Source organism: Egretta garzetta, unplaced genomic scaffold, assembly GCF_000687185.1.
Source record: "Egretta garzetta isolate BGI_Z169 unplaced genomic scaffold, ASM68718v1 scaffold70, whole genome shotgun sequence".
NCBI lineage: Eukaryota > Metazoa > Chordata > Aves > Pelecaniformes > Ardeidae > Egretta > Egretta garzetta.
This window is the reverse complement of record NW_009258539.1, coordinates 4,832,011-4,854,807: the sequence shown is the minus strand read 5'-3', so window position 1 is coordinate 4,854,807 and position 22,797 is coordinate 4,832,011. Positions and strand designations below refer to the sequence as shown.

General features: G+C 35.6%; 1 protein-coding gene across 1 annotated transcript in view; it reads right to left on the bottom strand.

The window, feature by feature from the left end:
• The window catches only part of DMD (dystrophin), a 1,215,125-nt gene that overhangs the window by 182,809 nt on the left and 1,009,519 nt on the right, over positions 1-22,797 (bottom strand). Inside the window, 4 exon segments of the mRNA XM_035901725.1 lie at positions 8,409-8,677; positions 9,352-9,472; positions 18,016-18,172; positions 21,861-22,033. Of these exon segments, the coding sequence (XP_035757618.1) occupies positions 8,409-8,677; positions 9,352-9,472; positions 18,016-18,172; positions 21,861-22,033 (720 nt within the window).

The window sequence follows — 22,797 nt, the reverse complement described above, 5'->3', positions numbered from 1 at the left end:
ATTGTCATTCTTAATCCTCTGGATAAATCAAACCCAACTAAAATAAAACAATTTGCAGGTAAAAGCTAAAGAGAATAAAAGTAATTTGAGTGACATTGCTGTCTGGACAAATTAGTTTCACTGATTCAATTGCCCTATTTGTAAATTGGGGATAATACTACTTCTATTGCAGTCTCAGAAAGAAGCTCGAGAAGATTAACTCATACTATCTGGAACATGAGTAGCACTATAAAAGTGCTAAGTAGCAATTATAAGGTTTTATTGTGTGTTAACCTTGGACAAAAAAATGAAATAAAATTCTGTTAGGCTTTAAATATATAAAGATTAAAATGAGAAAAGTATAGCGCAATGGGTCACTGATAAACATTCCAGGCAATCTTAGCATTCATTGCACTCCCTGCTTCAAGCAGTCCCTAAATAATTACCGTGTACCAGCATACGAGCTTGGTAAGTTCAAAAGCATCTTTGATTTAATGTCATGCCTGGGAATGTTAATACTTGATCATCAGACTAATATCTGTATGTGCTGTGTTTATATGGCAAACTTAAAACAAAACAAAAAGCCATGTTAAATGCTAGAGTCCTTGCAATAACCATGCCACTTAGGTACTTAAACATTAACGTTTAATTCTCCTTCTAAAAGCTCAAGTCCCATTTCTATTTCTGATAAACTGATAAAGAGCAATCTCTCGAAAATGTTCTGGTCTGACCTCAATTCTGAACTTCAGAGGCATAAAATGACAGACAAGTCTCTATACATGTATTAGTCAGGTCTCCCAGCAGGCTATCAGAAACCAAGATCAGAGATTACCAATACTTAAAAAGTCAAATTCTGCCTGCAGATGTGCATGTTGCGTTCCCACTGAAGACAGCAGGGTGAGTTCATACAAGAAAAAATTTGGCTCTAAATGAAATCCGTTGAACTAATAATAGCATGCTCTACCAAACTGGGTTGGAGGTAGAAAAGATTTCCGCTTTTTACTCATCACTTTTTTCTTCTTTAGAGTTCAGGAATTTTTCTGCTTTTATTGTCAGGGAAAAGTTAACAATATTATTTAACACAAAAGTCCTTAATCAAAGAGAAAATAGTTAATCTGTTCTGTTAATAATTATGTTAATACAATTAACACAAATCTGGCGCAAATCAGGTGAAATCTGGTGCAGCTCTTCCCAGAGGTGCTGGTTCTTTTGTCTACAAAAAGTTTCCCACACTAGTTGTTGTGATTCCCAAAAAAGTTAATTAAAGAATACTCAGTGTTTTTTTCTTTGTTAGCAGAGCAACATTAATGTTTCTGTATCTCAGTTATGCTACCTTTTCCCAGTAAATAGTACAGTCAAGGGCAGTCTCAATTCTAAAAGGCTACTCTAAGATTTCTCTTCTCTGCCTGCTCATAATTTTCTTATTATTCCTACGTAAAAAAGATTTTGCACTCGCCCTTAAAATAGGTAGCTTGATACAGACAAAACCCCCTATGTAATCTAGTCTCCATAAAATATTCACCATCATTAAAGTGGTAGCATCTACGTATGAGATCAGAAATGTACAGCTTATTGCAAAAGGAGTCAGCAGAAGGAATGATGGTTTGCTTCAGGTATTTAAAATGGGCTTAGATATGGGCTATTACCATACTCATTGCCATAACAAGCTCTCCAATCTTATGTGACTGATTACATAGCAACACCATAAGGCAGATGAGACTTTTAGATTTAATTTGTATCAGTTGCATATACATGACTATTACATATTAAATAACCACTTGTGAATATTTCTTTTCATGTGAGAAAATAAATTGATTCATAAACTGTTAAAATAAGATTAAGAGACCACAGGACACGACTGAGTAACTTTCATCTCCTACAAGCTAAGAAGCATAGCAGAACTAACTTGAGCTGGTACAACTATGTGATGAAGCATTCCATGGTTTTTAATTCAATTTCATATTTAAAACAAACCTTAGAAAATTAAACTTGCCTCCAGTAGTGACAACCAAACAACCCTATTAAATTCTCTGTTATGTAAAACTACCTTTAAAACCAGGTAAAAACAATATACCAGGCTGTACCACCAACTGCGTAATGTAGATAGCTGATTTAGTACTGCTACTGATATCTAGCTGGTTGGAAATTCTGGTTATTCAATACATCTTCCAGGTATTTATTTTTTGCATAGTTTCTATGGATCTATTTAAAACTGATCTCTTCATGTCCAGTATACAACTCCATCACTAGGAGGGAAAGAATGTGGACTATTGTCTTGTGTTTAGTTGTCATTCATTAATTTTCCTATATGTGACCCCTACTAATTCCTTACAGAAATCATTCTTCCTTCAAGAAGGATAGAAAATTTTCAATTATCTAAGCATTTCAAGTAATTTTGGAAGATTTTTTTTTCTATGAATGAGAACACAAATTAGAAATTCAACAACTAGCTTTCCTCTCAGAATCTCCATTGTAGGCAGCTGTCAGCACAGTTCCCTCATAATAGCACTGTAAGAGCCCACTTTTCTGAAATACCTCTTTTCAGCACAGCAGTAGCTGAACAGTACCACAAAGCAGTACAGAAGAATATAGAAGGCTTTTTTTTTTTTTTTTTTTTACTTTAAATGAACTGCCTATGCTCATTCATTGTCTGGTAATTGAGGTTGCTGATTTAGTATTAGTGTGTGTAATAATATGGTATTTTAACCTTGCCAAATCTATTTCTTTTCTTTCTATGGTCACATATGAACACAACTGAAATTTAGCTAATTATCTTAAGGGGTTGTCTTATTTTTTGTCTCATTTAGAGAAGAGATGACTAGGGACAAAAGGATTGAGTGCACATAGAAAGTAATTTTGGAGTAGATGAGCAGATCAGTTCATTTCTGATCTATGCATAATTGCAAACTCTGTTCAGTTTACAAATTAGAAAGAAGTTTCAGGTTGACACTTCCCAGTGAACATTTGTCAGTGACATACAATTGGCTACAACTGTCAATTATGCTGAAAAGTCTGAAATAAACAGCATGTAATTCAGGCCTGACATCTCAGAAAAAAAGGGTTACTTATAAAGCGCTCGTGTGAATTTCTTATTGCTTTTTGTTTCACAGTTTGGTAGGAAATTAGTAGAAATTGCATTAAAATTGTAAATAGGCTGTGACAAAAGAGTTTAAGAGAAGACTTACAGCCTTTGTGAATACACTCGTTACATTAAATATCTTAAAATCCATAATCTACACACAAAGTTCATAGTCTTCGCATGTAACTGCTTTATAAGTGAATCTACAAGAACAACAATCAGTTCTTCAGAAGTAAGATTAAGATTTCCGTGAAAACCACTCACAGGAAAATACAAGACTTATGTCACTAAATTCTGTTCTGCTTTTTACAGTTAACAATCATCATATTGAGCCAAGGTGTCTTCTTTATGTGACAGTGAAGGAGAAAAAATCATTATATAGCAGAATGAAGTTAATTGAAAATAGGACAACACAATTCTGCTTTTATTTGGCAGGTAGTTTTGAGATATGTGCTTCTATTTTGAACTACAGAAACCACAGACACTGCTGCCTGTTCTTGATTTTTTTATTTTATTTTATTTTACAGTGGTTAAAAAAAAATTATCAGGCGTTATATCCCCCATGGAGCCTAGAGGCTCTGCTGTTCACTTACAGTGTTGTGTGTATGACAGAAAACTGAAGTATTTATATGCCACCAGTGATATGGTAGAGTGTCACTGGCATATGGAAGTGCTTTGCATTGTGTTCTCCTAAGTATGTTGGAATAGCTGAACTACCTTTAGTAACAGATAAACCACACCATTAAAATTTCCTTCTCAGTCACAAAATTCTGTGCACAACATCCCAAAATAGTGGCTTCTAATGAAAAAAAGAATTTTTTTAGAGTGTAAAAGCATCAAAATCTAGAACTTCCTAAGGGTACTAATTTCTATTAGTATTTCTCAGCAGATGTCTACAGACAGACAACAAAACAGTGAGAAGGGGTCAGCATGACATGTAATGATTTTCGCACACCAGCAGCATAACCATTATGAAGGTTCTGGTTGGTATGGAGCAAAGGAAAGTCTTTTCAGAAGAAAGAGAGGCAAGGTAGTTCTATTGCCAATTCCTGGAATGTGTCTTTGAATAAGATATCAAAAGGATGAGGCAGGTGTGATTGCGTATCAATTGCATACCAGTAAAAGCTTAATATAAAAACTGAGTGGTGGTCTCATGTGACCCTAAGTGTTCCAGGCATTCTGATGAAAAGGATAAATTTTGTTAGTGATTGCAAGAGAGCATCTGTTGAATTTGCTGCAGAGAGAAGTGGAAAACCCAGGTCATGTCTAAAATACGACCTGAGCTACAATCACAACGATCTGCCAATGGATATTAGAAGACATTTAATAGATTCATTTGGGCTTGGACTGAATTTAAGACAGTTAAATGATGGTTTGGATTTTAATGGACAGAAAGATATGCTTGGAAGAGAGAGAAAGAATGTGTGTTATTAAGAAAGTAAGTTATATTTTAGCCTGCAGATAAGATCACTCACATGAGAGAAGAAAAAAGGGAGAATAACAGAGGACAGCAGAGGAGTCTGAAGAATATTTTGATTATAGATCATCTGTAGACTAGCTTGCATTCCTTGGGGTAGGCACATAAAACTATTTATTTATTATCCTCAGAATCAGAGATGAATACGAATTGGTGCATTAATACAGATCAAGGATCTGTAATAATCCATTAATACTGATCAAGGATCAGTTATTTTGTGTGAGTTCAATGTTACACCACGACCTTAAAGCTCCAGCAACTATAACTAAAGAGAACAGTGACAAATGGCACTGGGTAAACTCATTCCCTAGGAAGTTATTAATCAGCTTAGGTTTGGGAAGGCTACTGTGATCCCAATTAGGAGAAGGGTTTGCAAGAAAAGCAATCACATGTAACCAATATTTCAAAGATCTGTTCAGAAGGTGCTTGGGGTGCTTAGATGTACAGACAGTAATAGCTACTCTCCCTCAGACTGTAATATCATCAGTCATTGTGATACACATCATAAAAAACAGAGCAAGGATGAGAGATGTATATTAATTTGATAACATTGATAACCTTATTGTTTATTAATAACTTTTAACTGAAGGCTATACAACTTGTGCCTTCTTCAGCAAATTTACCTTTTAATTGGAATGTTTGCAAAGGAAAAGTATTTAATCTTTAACTGAACAAATTACTAAGAGGAGCAAGAAAAAAACAGTAGTAACCAGGTATGTGTTAAACCAGCTTATACAAGCCAAATAACAGACATCAAAGGCATCTAAAGATCTGCAGAGTTGAGTCAAATGTCTGAGTGATTCTCCCAGCCTCAAATATTATAAGGTAAGTTTTAAAATTGCGCATTAGGAATTACACAACAGCTTTTAACTCATTTTCGATTCTTATAAGCATACAGCACTTTGGGGGAGTACTGCACTTTTGGAGCTTAGGACTGGGCCTGCAAACTGGAAGAGGTAACTAGGATGTAGGAGGAATCGGTTCAGCGCTGAGCGGGTTGGAGCTTTCTTCCCCTTCCCTCCACATGTCCCTCTACCAGAGATCTCTCTTGCCCCTTCAGTCTTCCCTCCACATTAGACTAGGAATGATGTTCTTCATTTCTGTCGCACATGCAAAGTAGACACTGCTGCTCACCTGGCTAATGCTTTGGGTCAATTCTACATACACTTTTCCATAAATGTTCCCATATTGGCTTTCTTAATCTTATTAAGACTTTCAGGCAGCAGGCTAGCAATTCTTTTAGCAACTAATTTCCTCTCAAAGCAGCAATTTTGTTTACAAGTAACTATGATTGTAATACTGCTATTGAAAGTTTATTTGATGTAGTTGTATAAGTCTTCTGAAGAAAATAAATATGCATTACATTTTGTAGAAAGGCCTAAATTTGCTTTAATTTCTTGTCCAAAAGTAGCAAAAATATAATCTCTTCATCTTTGATAGCTGTGGAAGTAAAACACACAAAAAATAGCTTCCCGACTGTTTGGGTTTAATTTAAACAAAATAAGGGAGGGATGTGACTGACTAAATTTGATCATTATTACTGAGATAGTAATAATGGTGACATCTAAACTTATCAAGACAGGGAGTAAATCAGAAATGAACTTACTATCCAACAAATATGTTCAACATAAAAATGGGTTTAAATCATGTCTTATTGCTCCTGTCATAGACAATACATATTTACATTAAACCCTCTCTTTTAGGTTTTTGAAAATTAAACCCAGCAATTATGGCTAGGGTTGTGAATATATTTTAAATATTTGTACAGCTTAGGTAGGTATGCTAAGGATATAACGGATCAAGATCAAAGTTTCTATAGTCTAGCCAGCTCACATGTAGCAAATACAAACTTGAAACTTTTTAAGGATTTACATGCTCTATTTTGGGGTTACATAAATTATTGGTCTTGATTTACAACTTTTCTAAAGAAAAAATAATGAATGTCATAAATATGAATAACTGAGGTAAAACCTACCAAACCTAGAACCATACAGTTTTACATAAGCCTTCAAATTGCAGACACAATTGTAGCTTTCTTAGCAATTATTAGTTTCACAAACATGATTACATTGCCTAGTTACTACGTGTATTTGTCTTCAGTATCAATGTTGGAATTACATTTTGTTAGACCAATACATACAATCTAGACAGTACATTTGGGGAAAATTATTGTACCACTCACACAGTTAATATTATTCAGCTTTTGGCCCATTGTGTTCTTATATTACCTGAGCTAATTATGATCACTTAGAAGGTGCTGAAAGCAGAATATCACCATGTGTATGTATCTAGCAGACTATAATTGCCATATATGAAATGAAAGGTTATAGCTTATAAGGATATGAATAGATTCTGTGTGGTTTTTCATTTCCCATTTAGCTGATAATCTTACGGTATGGTCTTACAATAGCCTGCATTCATAAATATTTTACATAAAAATGGTACAAATGGGAAAACAATTAGGGGGTAGTTGGTAGCATCTAATTTTAGATCTTGAAACAGAAATCTTGGTTTCTGTCTGGTCCTAATATTAAGACTTCAGAAGGAATAAACAAATATCTGCCAACTGATAGTACTTCTGGATTTTCATAAGCATTAAGATTTTTATTTTGTTATATGGCTGTTATTAAAATTTCATCATGTCTTCTAGGACAGATTGATTTTTTTTTCTTTTTTTAACTGTAACAGGATTCAGCACTGTAATTATGGAGTCAACAGTTATGGTCACATCTTTGGAATTAAGGGATTCAATGTGTCTGTTCAGAATATCTTCTTCAAAATCACAAAAAAAAATTTGAGAATTTATGAATAGATCTATTCATTTATGAATTTAAATGAAGATTTAAAAGTTTTGCAGCTAACTGTTCATCAGCTACCAAGTATTTAATTTGTCTTGCATAATATTTGTACAGGACACCCATTAAACTTTCTGTGAGATTAAAACTCATGGACTTTTTTTTTTTTTTAAACTACATCTGATTTTTAAAGGCATTTTTTCTTGTCATTAGTCATTCTATTTCCTCTTTCTTAGATCCTAATGTTCTACTAGAGAAAATAACGGTCAGTTCAGGTCTCTTTCAAAATGACTGATGTTTCCCATTTAAGTGAATGGAACAGAGGCACTTTGTTCTTATCAAAATGGCAGCTGCCTCTGTTGTGTTCTAGCTGAAGGAATCCTTTAGTATTTATAAAGTCTTGCCATGGCAGTCATGCTGAAAGAGGACCAGTCCCCATGAGTTTCTCAATAAGCAATGATTTTATGAAACAACCCTTGAAAGCAGATAAGCATTAAGTTATAGAAAATAACGACAATTTTTCCAGGATGGTTTGTTGTTTTTTTTTTTTTAAACTATCTTATGTTATCAGGCGTAGTTATCAAATAAGACAGATAGCAAATACCACCATCATGATAAAACAACAACAAAACCATATACTTTAAATTATTTAAATTCTATTCCAGAAGTATAGACACAATTATGTACTCACCATACTTTAAAAAGGATAATAAAGAACAGAATTCATTTACTACACTTTTATCATATATTCTCTTATGCAGTCTGTTTTGCTTTCTTTACTGTTAACTCTGCATCTCCTGAGTTAACAGTGAGCATGCTGAGGATATTTACACATTCCTGCAGTGCTTTTTACACACTAGCAATATACATTCTCAATGTTAGTTCCATTCCATTTTATTTGCAGAAATTAAAAAACTTTATGTGCGCTTTCCTTTTTTTTTCTATTTTTTTAAATATAAATCGCTATGATACAAAGCTATCAATTTCCCATTTTAAAAGATAATTCCTGTTTTGGGGATTCATGCAATGAACAAGCTAGTTATTTTATACTCAGAAATACTGGTATACGGACACATACCTTGACTTTTTCTAAGTGATCCTGCAGAGAGTCAATGAGCAGATCCCCCACTGGCTGCCAGGATCCCTTGAACACTTCAGCCTGGCGTAGTTTCAGGTCTAGTTCATCCATTGCCTCTTGAAGGCCCTGCAGTCTTTCGAGAGCATCATCTATCTTCTTTTGCCAATCAGCGGACTGTAGATTCAGCTTATCCCACTCAGTTCTGACCTCATCTGCTTGCCTTTGGAGAAGTTTAGTGACATTGTGGGCCCTTTCCTCGGGTGACAGCTCTAAAGGTGAAAGTCAAGAGGCTTTTAAGATATATTCTGCCTTAGAAGAAAAATAATTGCCATCTGGTTAAGTTCAAAGTTCAGTAAGAAACAATTCATAACCAAAGACACCTGTGAAATTTATTTTGTTAATGTATTCTCATTTGAAAATCTCTTAATAAACTTAAAACTTGCCACCATACAGATCGCCAAAATATGCATTTAAGTATATAAAGGCATTTTTAAATATGCAAGGTGTAGCTAAAAGTTTATCAACTGTGTCCTGATTCAGCAAAACAGTTCTGCTCATACATCAATATTAATCATGGTGACTCTTTTGCTGCAACTGAGTAGATTTGGGAGCTTCTGTAGTACTGACACTACAAGTTGAATTTTAGGTTAAATTGCAGCTTTCAGACTTCAGATGGGCCTACAGTTATAGATAGGTCCTGAAGGTTCAAAGCCAGTTTCAAAATCTGCTTATAAATATGCATGTCTATTTAGTGCCACAGTGTTCAGAAGGATCGCTAAGGGTTTCTTTCATCTATATTTTTAGCTTAGTTTCTGAATACTGACATTCAGCTTGGAGTGTAAAAGGAATGCTTTCACAGTGGCTGGCAGAATTTATTTAATCACCGCTGATCATCACTGCTCTTTCCAGAAATGTGTTATTACCCTGCTCTTTCTTCAATTACCTCTTGGTTCTGGGTAGAGTTTCTCCACTCCCTCCACAGGCTGCTCTGCTAAGAAGATTCGCACAGTCTCAAGCGCACTCCTGATAACAGGTTCTTTTGTTTTCAGCTCCCTCTTGAAAGTCTGAGAGATGAAACAAAATTATTGTAAGTGAATATATAATAAATATTGAGCGCTAGCCCTTGATTTTGTCAATTTAAGAACAAAATTTCTATGAACACCTTCCATGTGTGTATTACAAGTAGCTACAACAAAAAATGTAAAAGTGATACTCAGCTTTTGCTTAACCTGAAATCACATTTTATTCAAAGCAACAAATATACTGCCAGCATGCTGTGAAGTACCCAAGGTTGCTGATCAAATTTTCACTGTGAGAGGGATCCCTTTTGTAGATTAATATCAGGGTCAACTCCAAAACTGAGCTGCAAGTGCCAAAGCTTCAGCTGGCTCTGTATTGGACCACAGCAGCTTAGCTAATGGCTCTTGAAAGCAACATTTACCAGAATGCAAAGGAAAATCCACTATGTCTCACAGGTACCACTTTGCTACTGCTGCTGGCAACTGTTATATCAGAAGGAAAAAAAAAAGGACCTATGGATATTGTCATGTTAACCTGGAACAATTAGTTACAAAAAAAAATTCCAATATATTAAATCATAACACTCTCTCCTACTAGTGGTGTAGATGCCTCTCTTCCAAAATTACATGAACTGAGATTTCTGAAATGTAGAATCAAGACCAAGGTGAAAATTCAGAAATACAATCTAGCCTAGATATAGGCATGTATGAGTAAAAATTAAAGGGCAGAAAGTGGTCCTTACGAAATGGTTAATTCCTAGTTGCTCTAATCAGTATTTTTATCAATTTCCATATCTTTACCTTTAACATTGCTTGCTGGTACATTCTGCTCCTTTTCAGATCAACTGTATATTCTCCCTTTCATGTCTTCCTTTCCTGTCACGCTTTTTGGCACCTGTCTGCTTTCTTGCCTTTTCTCCCTCTGTCCTATTTGCATTTTTCTTCCTCCAGCAACAGCTTCTATTACTATCTCTCTTCTATTCCCTGATTTTAAAATGACCATGAGTAAGATTCTCAAGGTTGGCATCTGAAGTTTTGGGAGGCTACTGAAAGTATACATATCTCAGTATTTTTTTTGTTGTTGTTGTTATAAAGAATTTAAGATTGCATTAATCTGAATTGAAATGTTCACTGCACAAAAATGCAGATGAAACCTGGCCTGTGGGTTTACGGTATTTTGCATGTTGTATTGAACTTATCTAAATGGCCTTTACCACTGTTTTATTTCAACATTTTCTTTTCTATTTATGAAACAATATTGAATGCATACTGTTTTCAAGTAGCATAGAGGTAAAATATGCAGCTAATTATAGTGCAGTGTAACACAAACCACAATACTGCAAAAAGGGCAGCATTATGCCATGAGAGTAAAACAGATATTTTACTCTAGGGATTAGAAGATTCTTTTTACAACATAGGCATTATACAGGTTTCTTACATACTAAATTCACAAATTAATTATTAAACAAAATCAGGGGTTCTATGCAACTAATAAAAGACTATAAATTCAATGTTACAAAGTTCATTACAGTTTGAATTATATTTGGTATTAAATGCCCTGTACAGGAAATACCTAACAGAACTAGTAATGAGAATCACACCTGCAGTTTGTAATATGAGCACTCACAGGTAAAAAATTCTTAATATATTTCAGGAAAGTAAAATTAAGGAAATGACTACATTATTCTACTATAAATATTTAAATAAACTTTTAATTAAGTGGCCAAGAACTGAACATAAGGTTTGTAATTGTGAATCAAGAAAACCCTTTAGCAAAGTGTGCTTTCTTGAAGGAAACAACAAAAGGAAAAGATCTTACTTATTACAGAAGTAAAAAATGTTAATTTTGTGTCATGGACTTCAGTGGGACTGGGATCCTTTCACAGAGTATATCTGCTATCGTAAGGGAATCTATTGTTTGATTAGTATCTGTGATAAATGTTTTAAACAATCATGTTGACCCTTAAGAACCAGCAATGATTTTCACAAATAAAGAGTACTGTATATCAAGAAGTAAAAGAGTGTTGGACATTGCTCTGCATAAAAACTGAGTGAGGTTACTCCAGGGTTAAAACTCTTTGACTTAGACATTTTCAGGTTTAGAAATGTTTATAATTCATGCATGAAGTGCAATGGAAAGAGGAAATATAGCATTTTCAGGTTTAGAAATGTTTATAATTCATGCTTGACTCTTGCATGAAGTGCAATGGAAAGAGGAAATATAAGAAGCCTTTTTCATGCCTCCAAATGAGGAAAATCTATTCCTTTAACTAGCCTTTGTGCTCACCTCACTTTACATCGTTCTGTCCTACTAGAGTGTAGCAGGCCCGCAGCTCAAGTAAGCCAGCAGGCAGCTTTACTCAGAATGATCCCTCATGGACTGTGTGCTTTGCTCTCATCTGACAGTGTTGAAAGCGACATCAACAGTCATGCTGGGTTTTAAACATTATAATTGTATAAGAGATGAAATATGCTTTATAAACATCTCGGAAGACAAATTATTTCTCAGAAATGTCTATGCCCCAAACCGATCAAACAGGAGGCACATGCACACAGGTCACTTCTGTCCACGCATACCAAGAGCAGGAAGGAGTCACAGGTATTCCAGGGGAACACAGAACTACACCAACTTACGGGATATTTAAAAGCCAGAAATGCTTTTAAGCTATGCATTTGGGAATGAGTAGTACTGCTGTCTGGAGTGCTGCTGCTGTAGTCAGGGCAGCCCTAGCTATGTACACGTACTAACAATGAGAAGGACACAAAATACCTTCTTTCAGTTTGTACTGCTTTTGCATAAAACCATACCAATCAAATACACCTAGTAACATTATACTTCCAAAAGAGGGTTAAAGCCACATTCCTCCATGACCTTTGTGGAACGGAACAAGACAACCTAATCAGATACGCAGACTGTATCCCATAAAGTGTGTGAGCAGGAATCATTGTCTCTATCTTCTCAAAACAATAGAGAAATGCTAATGGGAACTTTCTGACTTTGTATAATTTGTATTTAGTCACAAACAGAGAGAGTCTCTTTTTCTTTTATTAAAGGAAAAGAGTGAGACAATGTGTTAAATGTTTTCCTTTCCAACTTTTCCATTGTCAGTGTTGGAGCTGGTGGATGTGATTATTAGTCCATTAACCCTGAGTTTTAAAATAGTACACAGTATGGTGTTAAGATTTATTTACAATTCTCATTGCCTTCCCTAATTTTGATCTGCAGACTTCTACCGAGTGAGTTAACATATGATTCAGCATAAGAAATTTAAAAAGGAGAGGATGAAAAAAACATGAGACTGAAGCAATAGCACAGAACATTAAAATAAAGGCTCTTTTCATACAACCCCATTCCAAAAATGTTCTTACTATATGAAGATAAAGCCAGCTTTTCTGATTAAAGTTTTGTTGTGAAATGTGTACACACTACTAATAAAAATCATAAGTAGCAATACATGACTTTTTTTTTTTTCAAAAGAGAAAAAGAATTTATCTATCTAGAGCCCTGACAGATACATCTTTATAATAAGCAGACCATCACTGAAAGCAGAGTTAGCCTAAATGAGTGTCTAATTTACAGCTAATGATTTCAGGCTAATTTCATTGAATTCCTTAACTTGTTCCACACTTTGTGGTGACTGTAGAGGAAATCGAACATGCATAATATATGACCTGACAAAAACCCAAGTAAACTACTTTATTTAAGCATCTCTATTAGCCATCAACACTATAGCAGTAATGGCATTCTGTCCACCATTTTAATAATGCATATATTGATCTGCTTAACTCAAAACTCTGCTATGTCCTCATGGGTGTCCTTAAATCTCTTTAGATGGAGAAACACATATTGTCTAAACTGACAGGTGAAAATATAATGAGAGTTGCATTAGCAAAACTAACATTAATCTCTGTTATTAGAAAAACAGATTTTTTTGGTTTCAATGAATTTTAAAGAGAAAGTATACTATTAAATTAATTCAGGATTTTTCCCAACCAGAATGATTTTTAAAAATGGGGTTTTACCTCAATTTTAAAAAGTAGATATCAATTATGCCAGCAGAAAATGTTAGTGTGTTGAAGCAGGAATTGTACTCCTTCTTAAGCACTGCTGCTATAGTTTTCATGTGAAGGGGTTTCCAAGGAACCGTTAATTATTAACTTCTATATTTATAAATATTATTTATGCTCTTAATACAATTACTACACAGAAGATGTGGCAACTCTTAAAAGAATGAAAGAAAAATCAGGCTATCTGCATGATGCCTAAGCTACCTAACTGAGATTAACAATGACATATGCAGTTATTAATACAATTTCAATAAAACATTATTATGACACTTATTGAAGCAAAGAAAACTGTAAGATAATTAAATAATGTTTTGATGAACAGCAGTATTTTTTATCATTGACTAACACCCCCCCACACACATTCTAAGACTTTGGCATAGACATAATTTCTGTAGGTGCCAAAAACCCACAAAATTACCCACTATATATATAAGTTCAAACAAATAGCATTTATGTGGGTGTATTTGGCATAAATTCCGATTTGCCTTGTCTAAAAAGCACCTCACATTTCTAACGCAAGAGTGATTTTCACTGCATTGGATATCTCTTTCCTCGGCTGAATTCAAGCTCTCCTCTGGCATAGATTCAAGCATTTGAAATTTTCATCTGCATCCTACTCTTAAAATTTTTAAAGCCAATCTTGGCAACTAGAAGCATTCTAATGATAAGAACCAACTTCTTTTCATCTCTGCTATGAATGTCTGAGGTATTCCAGATGGTCTTATAAAAGATAGAGAGGTTAAATATGTTTGTTTTTCCTTAACTTACATCCTTAAGGGGAAAAAAAAAAAAAAATCAGCTTGTAACACAGCTTTTGAAAAAGGATTCAGGCATAAAATTGCGTTTGCATTCATCATGCCATTTCTCAATGGCAATCAGTTAAACTGCTTATAAATAATGTTCCCCTGCTGAGGCTTTTTCTCTTTTCCTGTGAAGAACTTACCTGGGTTCACATCTGGCTTTACCTGGCAAAAACAATTCTTCACAGAAGGAAAGACATTGTACTGTTATAGGAAGACCAAAGCTGGAAGTTTGGGTCATTTAAAAGATCGGTCAGATCAGATAGAGACTTAGCTTGTTTACTGAAAACTGTTTTCCAGAACTGACATTGGGGAAAATAAAATGAACAGTCAGCAGATACTTTTTCTCAAGACCAAAATTCAACTACTGTTTTACTTTCACATCCAACACTCTGAGAGCTAAGTTTTGTTCTTAAGCAGGGGCCCAAAACGCTTGGAAAAAAAAAAAAAAAGCTTTCCAGTACTGTGCTTCAGTTTTAAGCTAGATTCTTCTAGGTTTGTGGTGCAAGCCTTTTCAAAAGCATTTTTCGTATGTTCAGAAATGAGCTAAGCTGTTCATTCAGATACAGCCTTTGTATATCTGCTTCTCTAAAAGAAACTTTAAGAGTAACAGAAAGTCCATAGTGTCCAGGAGAAAAGAAAACAAAGTAGAAAAACTCCAATGCAAACATAGATTTTTGTCAAAACCAAACTGAAGTTGACAGAGTTCTTCACTGATTGTTTTTCCCTCCTTCTCTGTAAGAGATCTTTGAAGAGCAGACAGGGTAATCTAATTTCAAGGATTATGTTTTGTTCTTTTTTCCACAGAGAAACAGATTATCAACAACTAGAAAAGCCTCACATTAAACTACAGAAGTGCTACAGAACGGGAAAAGGAAGGAAGCCGTATTTCTAAAAAGAACTAAAATGTTCTAGCATTGCCTCTAAACTGGATGACCAAAGATTTGTGTCTGCATGTAACTGCATGTGGCAGTGAAGATAATAAAAAAGAAGTGAGAAGGAGATCTATTTTTTAAAGTCACTTTGCACCTGTTCATGGCACCTTACTTTCATGCAATACTTCTCATTCCAAAAAGTTTTAAACACCTCATTGATTGGTGAGTGACAGAGATCATTTAGTCCATCACCGAAGTCTTGTCACCTTTATGATCAATTCTGGGAAATTTTCAAATAGCTTTTAGAACAATATACAATATTAAAATTTTATAAGAAGTCAAAAAATTAGTTCTTTGATCTAAGAGAAGAGGTAATGTTTTCAAATACTCAAAAGTTATTCAGATGACAAAAGTTTGTTGTAACAATCCTACACAAATGCTTCTCTAAGTCTTGCTTTCACTCAAGAGTTTTCTTTGGATAAAGGGTTTGAGTTAATGTCATACTGAGTTAAAGCAACATATATATTGTTTCTTTCATCCTGATGTTCAATATGGGCTTTATAACTACTTTTTGGAAGTTGCTACAGACAGCTGCCTTGAACAGACCTCAGACATTTCATATATCTTAACTTTCACAGAGGGAAAGTTCAAAAGGGATGGTGGTGCTCCATAAAGTCATGGATGTTTTGGCCTCACTGTTTCTGTGATAATGCTTGAAGTCTCATGTAAAGTTTTGTGAGAAAGACACATCCTACACATCACCTCTCCCAAGCTTCCCCTTGCAGCAAAGCATTATATTAGCTTAGAAAAGCATTGTGCACTGACAGAAAGATGAGTTTTGTTCATCTTTCTCTTGGCTTTCTTGGACATTAGGTAAAGACAGGCTCTTGAGAATATTGCCACTATGTCCCATTGGTCTGCTACTGCAGACAAGTACGTGTTTGCCTATGCCCAAAGCCAAGCCTGGTTGTATATGATATTTCCAGACTTTTCACAAACTCAGGGTTCTCAATAACTTAAAGTAGCAAGCTATGTCATGTTCTCTTTCTAAACTTGATCTTCTCACTATTTGTTCTCAGCACGAGGTAGGACAATCTACTAGAGCAGTATTTGTAATACAGCTACCTGATGAATGGAGCAGCATTTCATATTTCTCTATTAAGCAATATATTCAAAGATTTAGGAACTTCAGAAACAATACCTTTTGTGGGAAGTTTCACAAACTGAAAGTTACATATATGCAGCACAATGCACTGAGAGCATGATCACTGGTTTTGGAATATTCTCTTCTCATGGTATCAAATTGTCTGACTGACAATTTCAACTATTCAGTAGAAAATATGGGATTTTTTAAATCACTTTTTAGATGTCACACTGGAGCACACTTAGTCACCAAACAGGAGGAACAAAACTCCCATAATGTCATTGTTTTAACTAAAGACACATGTGGATGAAGGAGAGGAGAGCTAAAATACTATTTCCAAGTAAATTCCAGGAAATTTAATAATGTATAATGGAGAAATGTGATAGTATATATACTTAAATGGTTCATTCCAGTCACTACAAACATTTATCTTTTAAACATGAGAGGGCAATTTCTTTATGTCAGGAAGGTTCCTTGCCCTTGGTCTTGTACTATTCTCTGTAAAAAAGCCAACCCTGACACTGTATTCCCAACTTCCTACTGAATCAGGATCTGTCCTAGTGGGTTGAGGTCTGGTTTCTCTTATGGACATCTGGTTGAGGTCTGGTTTCTCTTATGGACATCTGTTATTAACTGGTGTTTCCCAGATTAAAGTTTTCATTAGAAACTAACACAAAAGAAACAGAAGTCTTATCATAAGAGCTACACAGGATTTTATGGAGTTCCTGAGAGATAGGAGTTGCTGAAATTGGGTGTGCTATCTCAGTCACCTTTCACATGGTTTCCTATTCCTTCTCAGAACAACGGTTTCTCCCCATTTACTGCTTCATTCAGCAATTCTTCAGCTTTATTTTAGCAGGACCCTAGTTTCCTAATGGGTTTCCTTATGTCACTGCTAAAAAAGCACCAATGAGGTACTAGAACTGTGATTTCACATTCAGACCTGAATAGACTGCAAGGGCATAGCAAATTAAAAGCTGTTTACCTGAAAGCAGACATTAGGTTAGCATCAGACAGGTGTGAACTTGGCTCAATGCAGGAAACATACTTAAAGCATATCTTTACCACAAAAACCTGTGTGAAACTTTGTATGAAGAATTATTCAGCAATACTGTATTATTTTGGGGGTTGTTCATTCAGTGGGATTTAGAAAACAAAAACAACTTCCCATACAAGTGCTGGATTTTTACTACAAAGCTTAGTCTAAAACAGCTATTGCCTTTCCATAGCAATTCCCTGATGAAACTAGTATGAGCCACAGACACCCAGTTATCACAACAGTTTCATGATGCACACAGTTGTGCATTAGGGCTGATATCAGCTACTCTTTTCACAAGCATTCCCCCAAATCAATAGCAAAACAGGGTTTAATTTAAACTTCATGAAGTTTAAATGCCTAATCTAGAAAAATTTTCAGAACTATTTATTAAATCCTCAAATAATATTAGGTTAGTATTTATTCTGGCCATGAAAACTAGCTGTGGGTGATATGAGAATGCTGTGTTGCTTTTCAAAAAAGCCAAGCAGCTGGTAGTAAACAATCCCTTCTCCAAAATGCTGATTTTCTAAGCTGCATTTGAAAATTGTAGGTGGTACTCTCATGCAAGAAGTTCAGTTCTCATTGTCTCTAAAATGTTTCATGTAGCACTAACCTGCAAAACAAAAAGCACTGACTGAAAGACCATTTAAAAAAAATCATACCCTATGAATATCATTCTGTTTCTGCACAGTGGGAAGATCTCCACCAATGGGTACTTGCTGTTTTAATTCATCCTCCTTCAATTGTAACCATGCCAAAAGTTCCTGAAGAGAGAGATGTAAACGCTTCCACTGGTCTGTACTGGCTTCCAAATGGGATCTGAAAGCATGTGTTAAATATAAGATATATTCAGGCACAGTGAAAATACAAACCAAATTCTACAAGCTTATTTACTGAGAAAGATCCTAGTGTTTCATTAATTTAATGATTTTTAAATAGCTTCAGTAACTTTGAATTAGATTCTGGCAACACTGGTTTAAATATGGTTCCACAGTCCTGGCCTGAAACAGCCATTCTTCTCCCATCTCCAGGGGTTTTTTTGGGGTTTTTTTCCTCTTCAGCAGTGAGTAATAGCTGTGTTGAATTGCCAGTCTCACTAAATGTGCAGAAATATTATGCCAGACTAGCATGAGAGTAACTTAGTCATCACTCAAGATTACTAGGAGATTAATTAACTAAAATGTAAAGAGTAGTTTTCAGCTCAGAGAAGAGCAATCATTTCTCTAAACCCCTACACAAACCATTCAAACTCACACAAGATTCATGTGGTTGCTCATCTCTGAGATAAGAGAACCAATGCCATCCTTCCCAAAAAAGTCATGAGGAAATTGTTAAAGCCGAAAGAATCCCCTTACACTACCCAAATGCCTGTGCCATTTGAACAAAGGTGTGAATGAAACTAATTGAAAAATTAAAAGACAGAATATTACTTTGTGCAAACAAGGTCTCCACCACAAGGACATCATCTAAATATTTCCTCTGCATATGTGTAAATGCACTTTTTAATACTGGGATAAAGTTTTGAGCTACAAGTTTTCAGCAATCGCTTTCTGTAGAGAGAATATATGTGACTGAAACATCACTGGACTGGTCAAACCTTCAATTTTGTTTATACCATAGATAAAACACACTAAAATTTTGTCTTTCCAGATTTATGAATATGCTATTTCTTAATTGATGGTTGGAAAGAAATTCCTAATTCACTTCTAGGTAACATAAGAATTCCTCTTAGTAATTCAAACCAAAAGCAGTATTACATAACAGTAAAGTGATAAAATGTACTAGAAAATAAAGACAGATTTTCTTTTATTTCATATATTTTCTGTTTAACTTCCACCTTTTTTGACATAAAATTTCTGTTCTTTTTCAGTGTTTGCAAATAAAATCACATTTTCTGACAGTGAAAATTCTACTCCTATAACTCATATAGAATGGTCTACAATGAAATGTGATAAATATGGACTCAGTGTTTTGCAGGCCCTATTACTTAGTTTGGATGTGGAAATGAGGAATTGCTGAAGGTAAGCTGTATTTCTTTGAACTGCTCTATGGATTCTGCCTATTTTCTAGCCTCTTACACCAGGTAATTGGAGTGGTGAGGAAAGGGAAAGGAAAGGGACAGATTAGCCACAGGCTGACAGAAAGCTCAGCTGCTCTGGTTTGTGAGCTGATGGAAAATGTTCTCCTTTTTCAAACTTAAATGCTACGTGGGAGGGACTCACATAGACCATGCTGCCTTTTGATCTTTGCTCTCCCAGGGCAGCTGTGCGATGGGGCAAAACCGCTGCAGAGCAGGCGCTGCTGGGGGAGGCCAGCCCGGCAGGCAGCAAGGGCTGGGGAAGGCCCAGGATGCCCCTGAAAGCAGCAAGGGGGGAGAGAAGCGGGGATGTTGAATGGGGAGTTGCAAGAGGCAACATCCAGAGCAAGGACCAGAGAGCTTTTGGAGGGGACGTGGTCAAGGAGCAAGTTCCCGAGTCAGGTTAATTCCTGTCTCCCATGCTTATCTCAGCAAATTCAAGCTTCTACCTCCTCCAGACAAGGCAGCAACTGGAGGTAAACACCAGGGTCTTAATTTCTCTGCTTCCCCAGGTAAAAGCTTTTCCTGCTTACAGGGAAACAGTGCAAAAAGAGCGACCCGAAGCGGCTTTGTTACTGCTGCTGTGCTCTGACCTTCCCCAGTTTGGTGAATGGTTTCCCTGAACCCATCTTGTTCTGCCCTTCATTCAGCTTCAGGAATATACATTTTTGTATATGCATGCTGGTGTACGCTATATGCACGCACTTGTATATTTATAACAGTGTTCAAGCATGTGCAAACAAAACATATGATAGGAAAAAAGGTCTAAATGATGAGTTTTTTATAAGAAAGGAAGTGTTTGTTAGGATAAACTGTACTGACATAAAAATGAAAGAAAGGTAATAATGGAAATGAGCTTGGCTTCTCTTGATATCTACCATATATTTTATCTAATGGATTTAGAAAATAATGCCCACCAAAGCCGAGCGACAGCATGAGTCTTCTGTATCAGCAGTCTAAAACTTATGCTAAATAAAGACTTGTGGGACTGCTGCCTGGGGAACATTTCATATTTCTAGTCTTATCCCTTTTTTTTTGCATAAGCATTGCTAGTTATGATGAAATTCATTCCATAGTGTGCGATGGAAAGAAATAGCTCCAAGCAGACAGACTGAGTTCATTCAGTCTGGCGGCCAGCAACATTTAAATTGAATGTATTAGAAATTAAGAACTGTTTCTTATCCTAATCAATAAGTTGTTGAATGCCTTGAACTTTTTATTGAAAGCAAATATTTTAGAGAGGAGGTCTGCTGCTTTGAATGTTTAATGCCAGAAGTCACTGTGATATAACCAGGGTAACTATTTCTGACTCAATTAATGGCAGCAATACCTTAAACTGAAAAAAACTGAAAGACAAAGTTCCATGTATTTAGTTACTGATATTTGGCCAACCGACTTTTTTTCTTATCTCAAACGTCACTGCATTTGGGGCAAGTTTATTGGTAAAAGATGACAAAAATCTCAGAGACACCTTGAAGGGTTATATCCCTCTTCTCTTTCTCCTAAGGAAAAAAAAACCAAAAAAAAAGGAGGAATTTGTCTCTCTTTTTCTTTGGCTACTAAAATCTTTTCAACCTCACATCCTTCATTTATTTTTAATGATTGATGTTATGAGGATGGCTTTTGTCATTACACAGACTGACCTCCCTCAGGGCCTGAGTTGAAAAAAGCTAATATTTCATACATTACTTTGAAAAACACTTTTGCCTTTTGCTGCCCTCTGAACTACCACCAACTCAGCAAGCAAGCAAATGAAAAAATGCCCGAGACCGAAAGCAACGGAGCTGGGTTGCCTATTGTAAAAGTTGTATTTCTGAAGGGAAGCTTCCCTTTTGAATTTTGCAATTTCTTTTGAAAAGCAGTCTTCAGCCCATTGAAGCCTGTACCTCCACTTCATCATTTGCAGCATTACCATTTATTATAGTTTTCCTTTCAAGAAGTTTTTCCTCTCGTGACACTACCTATGGATTTCCTTTTACCCCTGGATTTTATTTGGTAATTCTGTTCACTCCAGACAACAGCTAAAATCTTAAATAACGTGTCTTCTCATTTTCAAGTCTATTCTTAGTTTTGCACTGGAAATAGCAGCCTTAGAAATCAAGCTTATCATAAATATAGTTTGTTTAATAACTTTCTTTCATGACTCATAAAAGCCTACATTTAGAGGGGGTACAGTTACTGTTTAAACATGCTAATCTCTCCTTCTGTAATTACAAAGCCTCATCATACGCTTCAAATCCTAATCCCCTACTATCATTTTCGCACCAAAAAACCTAATCATTATTAAAAAGTTAAGCCAACTTTCAAAATAGCACAAATAATTTCAAAATGGACAGGAATATTGCTATCAGAAACAAAATTAAACCCTTTTACTGGCAGAAAGCAGCAGTCCACTTTACAGACCAATTTTTGCTTACATTCTGATCCTACCTAATATTTAGAGATTTCTTCCTAAGCTCACTCCATCTGAGGTTCATATTATCCAGACGTCTCTGCAATAGGGCTGCATCCTCAGAGCCTTCCAGGGATCTCAGGATTTTCTGCCCATTTTCATCCAGGGTGTGGAAGATGTCAGTATGAGCATCGATTTCCGCCTGTAGTTCCTATGGAAGCAATAGAAAACAATACGTGTGATTTCTTACAAAATCATAGAAAATATCACATCTCAAGAGAGTAGAAAAATCCTCAGTATAACACCATAGTTAGCACAGATTTTGATTGCTGCTTTTATGGCAATATCATGTACTATATACACAGCCATATTTTCCTTTCACGTGAAGGCCTTTTGCATCAAATAACAACTTTTTTTCCATACAGAGCATACTGAAAAAAATTTAGAAAGTTAGAAGTCTAGTCTTTGACAAGCAACAAAGCCAGGGCAAGATATATTTACTATCCTGATGAGGAAAGAATAATGTCACAAAACCCTCAGGATCTCAGGTAACTCTGACCTTCACATGATATGTCTTCCTGTGCAACATTTTCAGTTTGAGCTGGGGACTGCAACACCGGTCCTGCTGCATGGCAATTCCAAGAAATCTACGCGTCTCCAGCAGCTGAGCTTTAAAATGCCAAGTTCACTTACATTCTGTTGACAGAATGCATTTTGGAGCACAGGCCTCAGCAGTCAATAGCTATAAACAGCCACTTTGTGCTGTATCAAAACACTGGTCAGGGCCATGACTGTAGGAGGGCCTGAGAATAGCAAGGACCTAGAATATGCAACTGGCAGCTCATGTGGAACAGCCAACTTTTCTTATCACTTCGTAACTGCAGGCCAGCTCTACATTTTGAATTCATTTTTCTCCCTCATTTTTAGCACGGCTGTTTCTGCCAAAAGAACATTCTTTAAAGAGCTGCCTGGTAC